Source organism: Rhincodon typus, chromosome 47 (genome assembly GCF_021869965.1).
Source record: "Rhincodon typus isolate 14 chromosome 47, sRhiTyp1.1, whole genome shotgun sequence".
Taxonomy (NCBI): domain Eukaryota; kingdom Metazoa; phylum Chordata; class Chondrichthyes; order Orectolobiformes; family Rhincodontidae; genus Rhincodon; species Rhincodon typus.
In genome coordinates, this window is record NC_063378.1 from 755,661 (window position 1) to 762,878 (window position 7,218).

At 43.1% G+C, this 7,218-nt stretch overlaps 1 protein-coding gene across 1 annotated transcript; it reads left to right on the forward strand.

The window, feature by feature from the left end:
• The first annotated feature begins 1,291 nt into the window (after positions 1-1,291).
• LOC109914003 (deleted in malignant brain tumors 1 protein-like) lies at positions 1,292-7,218 on the forward strand. The gene is made up of 3 exons (XM_048620560.1): positions 1,292-1,595; positions 4,740-5,054; positions 7,118-7,218. Exons 1-3 carry the CDS (start codon positions 1,292-1,294, stop codon positions 7,216-7,218), a joined length of 720 nt encoding a protein of 239 aa, XP_048476517.1.

Sequence of the window (7,218 nt, forward strand, 5' to 3'; positions counted from 1 at the left end):
CCTCTCGAAATGAATGCTAACATTGCATTTGCCTTCCTAACTGCCAACTGAATCTGCCTGTTAACCTGAAGAGAATCCTGAACTCTGACTCCCAAGTCCCTTTGTGCTTAAGAATTTGAAAATAGACTATGCTTCAATTTTTCCTACCAAAGTGCGTAACCTCATACTTTCCCACACTGTATTCCATCTGCCACTTCTAGCCTGTCTAAGTCTTTCTGCAATGTCCCTTCTTCCTCAACAGTACCTGCCCCTCCATCTATCATTGTGCAAACTGCAGACTGAGCAACAATGCCCTCAGTTCCTTCGTCCAGATCAAGAATGTATAAAGTGAATAGTCGTGGTCCCAACACTGACCCCTGTGGAACTCCACTAATCACTGTCTGCCATCCTGAAAAAGACCCCTTTATCCCTACTCTCTGCATTCTACCAGTCAGCCAATCCTCGTTCCATGCCAGTAACTTGCCCCTAACATCATGGGCTCTTATCTTATTTAGCAGCCTCCTGCACAGCACCTTGACAAAGGGCTACTGGAACTCCAAATAGGTCACATCCACTGGTTAGCTACTCCTTTTAGATTCATAGAGCCATAGAGTCATATAACATGGAAATACAGACCCTTCAGTCCAACTCATCTATGCTGTCCAAGTTTCCCAAACTAAACTAGTCCCATTTGCCTGCATTTTGCCCATATCCCTATAAACTTTTCCTATTCACGTACCAGTCCAAACGTCTTTTAAATGTTGTATCTATCACTTTAGGAAGTGCTCGCCCACCACCCTTAACTTTGGAGATGGTGAAGTTGCCTCCTCACAACACAATACACATCCTTTCCCCCTGACCAAATTGAAGGCCTGTTGGTTCATAAGCTCAATTGTTTCCTGTAGCTGCTTGGGTGTGGTATTCCACACTCCTACAGAAACTGGAGGTCTGCTTTGATGTTGCCAGGTAAACCAATGTGGAACAACGTGCATCTATCACTTCCTCTGGGAGCTTGTTCCATATGCACACCACCCATGTGTGAAAATGTTGCCTCTCAGGTCCCTTCTAAATTTTTCCCCTCTCACCTTAAATCTATGCCCTCTAATTTTGAACTCTCCAACCCCAGGGAAAAGACTTTTATCAATCACCTTATCTATAAACCTCTATAAGGTCACCCCTCAACCTCCTATGCTCTAGGGAAAACAGTCCCAGCCTATCCAGCCTCTCTTCATAACTCGAACCCTCTAGTTTCAGTAACATCCTAGTAAATCTTTTCTGCACCATTTCCAATTTAATAATAGGTTTGATTCACATGCGGTTGGTGAATGGGACAGATCCATGTTCTGGAAGAGTTGAACTTAATTACAAAGACATTTGGGGAGCAGTTTGTGATGATGAGTGGGACATAGAGGATGCGAACGTTGCTTGTAAGCAAATGGGCTGTGGACCAGCCAGTTCAGCTCCTGGGAGTGCTCAGTTTGGAGAAGCCACTGGAATGTTCTGGTTGGATGACGTTGAGTGTAAAGGGCATGAGTCGAACTTGTTCCAGTGTCCATCAAGCCCAGTTGGAAAACACAACTGCAACGCAGGAGAGGCAGCGTCTGTTACTTGCTTAGGTGAGCTTTGTGTTTTTCGATCGTTCCTCATAAATGCAATCAAGTTAATTTCAAGGTAAAAAAAAATTGCAGAAAACTGTGTTGATGATTCATAAGTGCATGAATACTTGCATAATTACAGAGTCAGAGTCATAGAGCACAGAAAAAGGCCTTTTGGCCCAACTCATCCATGTTGACCAGGTTTCCTGAACTGAACTAGCCCCATTTACCTGTGCTTGGCCCATATCCTTCTAAAACTTTCCCAACCATGTACCCATCCAGATGCCTTTTAAATGTTGTGATTGTACCCACCTCTACCACTTCATCTGGCAGCTCGTTCCATACATGCGCCACACTCTACATGAAAAAGTTGCCCCTCAGGTCTCCTTTAAATTTTCACCTCACCTTAAACCTGTACCCTGTAGTTTTGCACTCCCCAGCCCTGGGGAAAAGACCTTGGCTATTCACTTTACCTATGCCCCTAGTGATTTTATAATTCTCTATATGGTCACCTCTCCTTATAGCTCAAACCTTCCAGACCTGGCAACATCCTTGTAAGTGTTTTCTGCACCCTTTCCAGTTTAACAACATCCTTCCTATAGCAGGGTGGCCAGAATTATACACCGTATTCAGAAAATGGCCTCACCAATGTGCTCTACTGCTGTAACATGATGTCCCAGCTCTTATACTCATTATATAAGGCAAGAATGCCAAATGCCTTCTTAACCACCCTATCCACCTGTAACACCATTTTCAAGGAACTATATACCTGCACCCTCTAATCAACAAAACTCCCCAGGGCCCTACCATTAGCTGTGCAAGTCCTGTTCTGATTTGACTTACCAAAATGCAACACTTCACACCTATCAAAATTAAACTCCATCCACCACCCCTCACCCCATTGGCCCAGGTGATCAAGGTCCCCTTGTACTCTTAGCTAACCTTCTTCACTGTCCACTGTACCACCAACTTCGGTGTCATCCGCAAACTTACTAACCATGCCTCTTAAATTCTCATCCAAATTGTAAATATAAATGACAAACAACCGTGGACCCAGAACCGATCCTTGCAGTACACCGCTAGTCACAGGCCTCCAGTTCAAATACCAACCCTCCACCACCACCCTCTGTCTTCTACTATCAAGCCAATTTTGTATCCAATTGGCCTTTCTCCCTGGATCCCATGTAACCTTACCTTACTAACCAGTGTACCATGTGGGACCTTATACAGGGAAGTGCCGGGTGCTATGAAGAAAATGTCAATTTCCCCACCCGTATCAATTTAGAATACAAAGAGTCCTTCATCTCATCTATTCTGAGCCAACCTTTCCTACAATTTCCCACTTTCGCCCACTAGCTGCACAGCATTGAATGGTTATGACACTTTGAGTGCTCATCCAAGTACTTTTTAAAGGTTGGGAGATTTCCCGCCTCAACTAACCTCCCGGGCGGTGCATTCCAGACACCCATCCAACCTCTGGGTAAATTTTCTTCCTCTCAAATCACCTTCAAACCATCACTTGAAAATTATTACTCCCCCTCATTATTGACCCTGTGGCTTAGAGGAGGAGAATTTAGCAACCTTTAACAATCATAGAATCCCTATAGTGTGGAAACAGGCCCTTCGGCCCAACAAGTCCACACCAAGCCTTGGAGCATCCCACCCAGACCCATCCCCCTATAACCCACCTAAACTACACATCCCTGGACACTATGGGACAATTTAGCATGGCCAATCCACCTAGCCTGCGCATCTTTGGACTGTGGGAGGAAACCGGAGCACCTGGAGAAAACCCACACAGATACAAGGAGAATGTGCAAACTCCACGCAGACAGTCGCCCGAGGGTGGAATCAAACCTGGGTTCCTGGTGCTGTGAGGCAGCAGTGCTAACCACTGAGCCACCGTGCCACCCACAAAGTACATGTGGTGTAATTGGTTCCCATGTTATCTTTGAACTGTGCACGATCAATGAAGTGATTTGTTGCGACAGTGCAAGTCCTAGGTACTGTCATAGACTTGCTGAATCAATGACATTAAGAAATCAGTGTAACTTAGATAAGAGGGTAACACCAGTGGTCCGTAATGTTAGTGCCTCACCCCTCATTCTTGCCAGTGAAAAGCAAAAACCAGCCTAACTTTCGATGCACAAACACAGAAAACCTCACGTTGCTATTGCATGTAGCCATACAGACAGAAAATTCACCTGTTGTACAACAGCACAGACTCTACTGAGATTAAACTGACCTGCATCAACATACACAGGAGAACGTTAGGAGGAGCAATGGTGTATTTTATTTTTAAATTCATTTACCAGATGTGCGCTTTGTCCAGCATTTATTCCTGTCCCTAACTGCCCCAGAGAGTAATTAAGAGTCAACAACACTGCTGTTGAGTCTGGAGTCACATATAGGCCAGACCAGGTAAGGATGGCAGATTTCCTCCCCTGAAGGGCATTAGTGAACCAGATTTTTCCAACAATCGGCAATGACTTCATGGTCATCATTAGATTCTTAATTCCAGATTTTTATTGAATTCAAATTCCACCATCTGCCAGTTTGAATCCGGGTCCTCAGAACATTACCTGAGTCTCTGAATTAACAGTTCAGCGATAATACCACAAAGCTATTACCTCAGGAAGGTTTTTCCCTGGTTGTCATAAGACTTTTAATTCCAGATTTTGTTTTATTTCATTCAAACTGTCTCAGTCTCAATATTCCAACAACTGAACAGCAAATCGGAGGCAAAAAAATGTTGATGACTCTCCCTTGCTTCCCTCGAAATGCCTCTTTCATAAAAGGGAAAGTGTTCATGGGATCTGGAGTAGGCCATTCAGCCCCTCAAGCCTGAGGTGCCATTCAATGACTGATTTGTGGTCTAACTCCATAGACCTGCCTTTGGCCCTTATTCACTTAATACCTTTGCTTAACAAAAAATTATCTCTCTCAGATTTAAAACTAACAACTGATCCAGCATCCACTGCCATTTGTGGAAGAAAGTTCCAAATCTCTCCCACCCTTTGTGTGTAGAAGTGCTTCCTAACATCTCTACCGGCCCTAATTCTCAGACTATCCTTCCCTAGTTCTAGAATCGCTAACCAGTGAAAGTGCTCCATACAGTATATCTTAAATATCTTCAGTTATCTTAAATACACTTCCCTCCTTTAGATCCGATTTCACTGCGATTCATGAATGGGACGGACAAGTGTTCTGGGAGAGTTGAGGTCTATTATAACAACAGTTGGACAGCCATCTGTGACAATGGTTGGGACATAGATGATGCCAATGTCGTTTGCCGTCAACTGGGCTGTGGGCGAGCCAGATCAGCTCCAGGGGGTGCCCATTTTGGCATGGAACCTGGAGACTTCTGGTCATATACAGTCAAATGTAAAGGAACTGAGTCCAACCTCATCCAATGTCAAGCAACTTCAATGGAAGGAGGCCATTGCAGTTTGGGATACGCAGCTTCTGTTATTTGTTCAGGTAAAGGTTTATTCACATGTTTTAAGTAATGTTCATGCCACATAAATCCCAGACAATGAACATCTCCAATAAGAGAGAATCTAACCACAGGCCCCTTGATGTTCAATGGTATCACCATCACTGAATTGTCTCCTTCTGCTATCAACATCCTGGTACCCTTAATATCGTTGCTGAACAAACATTGATCTTTCTCAGATTTAAAACTAGCAACTGATCCAGCAACCTCTGCTGTCTGTGGAAGAGACTTCCAAACCTTGATCACTCTTTGTGTGTCGAAGTGCTTCCTAACATCTCTCCTGAATGGTCTGGCCCTAATTCTCAGACTATGCCCTCCCTAGTCCTAGAATCTCCAACCAATGGAAATAGTTTATCTTTATCTACTCTGTCTTTTCTCGTAAATGTCTTGAAGAATTCAGATCACCCCTTAACTTTCTAAATTCTACAGAAAGGCCTAATTTGTAGAATCTCTCTTCATAATTTAACCCCTCCAGCCCAGGTATCATTCTTGTAAACCTACATTGTACTCCCTCCAAGGCCAATCTATCCTTCCTAAGATGTGGTGCCCAGATCTACTCCAAGAGGGGTCAAACCAGGGTTTTGTATAACTGCAACATACTTTCTACATCCTTGTACTCTAGTCCTCTAGATAGAAAGACCAGCATTCCATTAGGTCTCTTCAATGCCCTGTGGGAATCATCTAGCAATGTAGGGACAGGCTGCACATAGTGAGTCTTTCTGTTTGGGGACATCTGATGTAGCAAGGTGGATAGTACATATTCACTGGAGTGTAGGGTGCGAGAGATGTGAGTGCCAAGTTTGAAACACAGGGGAAATATTACCATTGCACTGCTTGATGGAACGAGATACCTCCTCCCCTTGCTATGAGATTTTGTTTTCCTGGATGCTGCCAAGCTTATAATAATAGAGTCAGTTATGTATGTGCATCCACAGAGCATGGCATACAAAATCTGAGACAAAAACAATAATTACTAAACAAAATCAACCATGCATTTGAATTTCGCACCACGATCAAATTGTGAAAGTGATATCATAGAGTCATACTGCAGGGAAACAGGCCCTTCGGCTCAACTTGTCCATGCAGACCAGGTTTCCAACTAGTTCTGTTTGCCTGTGTTTGGCCCATATCTCTCTAAACTTTTCCTACCCATGTACTTGTCCCTGTGTTTTTGAAATATTGTAAGTGAACTTGCTTCCACCACCTCCTTGGGCAGCTCGTTCTATACATGCACCATCCTCTGAGTTGAAGAGTTGCCCCTTGGTTTCCTTTTAAATCTTTCCCCTCTTACCTTAAACCTATGGCCCTTAGTTTTGGACTCCCATACCTTAGGGAAAATACCTTAGCTATTCACGTAATCTATGCCTCTCATGATTTTATAAATCTCTATAAGGTCAACCCTCAGCCTCCTATGCTCTAGGAAAAAAGTCCCAACTTCTTCTTATAATTCAAAACCTCCAGTCTCAGTAACATCCTTGTAAATATTTTCTGCACCCTTCTCAGTTTAACAACATCATTCCTATAGCAGGGTAACCAGAAATGTAGGCAGTACCCGCAATGTGGCCTCACCACTATTAGCATTAATTGCGTTTACATATTCCCGCAGATTTTAATATTGTCACTCCAATAGAAAACAAGCAATCATCCTTTTTATTTCAATATTGAGTGTCACATTCGCTATCAGATTAACCTGCTTTTTCATTCTGTATCCACCAAGTAGTTATGTCATTTTGAAAGTAGATGTGAGAACCATGTTTATTCTTCTGCGTTTATTCTTAGGTTTTTAAATTTTATTTTTATAAATCTTATAAATTATTGGCCAAACAATAATCCTGTGACGCCAGTAGCTGCTCATAAGAGCTTCACTTTGTAGAGCACCAGGAGAACACCGCTCCCTGGGTCAGAATTTGCAAGTTCAAGTCCCACCACAGAATGTGTGGATTATCATAACAACAGGACTGATCACAGAATGAAGTAAATTATGGATTTTCTTCATGTTAATATTCCTCTGATTTACCAGGATGTGTCCTTTTTGTTTTCACTGCAGGTCTTTATTCCATTGAACAGCTATTTCGCCTCTGCCTTGCAGCTGCTGTTTTGGTTCTGCTCACAATCTTTCTTGTATTGGAACTGAGAAGAAAATCCTAG

Excerpts from the sequence above, each read along its gene's own strand:
- LOC109914003 (XM_048620560.1), top strand. The coding sequence starts at position 1,292 with ATGCGGTTGGTGAATGGGACAGATCCATGTTCTGGAAGAGTTGAACTT. Across the intron at positions 1,596-4,739 it reads AGCGTCTGTTACTTGCTTAG|ATCCGATTTCACTGCGATTC; the intron begins GTGAGCTTTGTG and ends TCCCTCCTTTAG. Across the intron at positions 5,055-7,117 it reads AGCTTCTGTTATTTGTTCAG|GTCTTTATTCCATTGAACAG; the intron begins GTAAAGGTTTAT and ends TTTTCACTGCAG.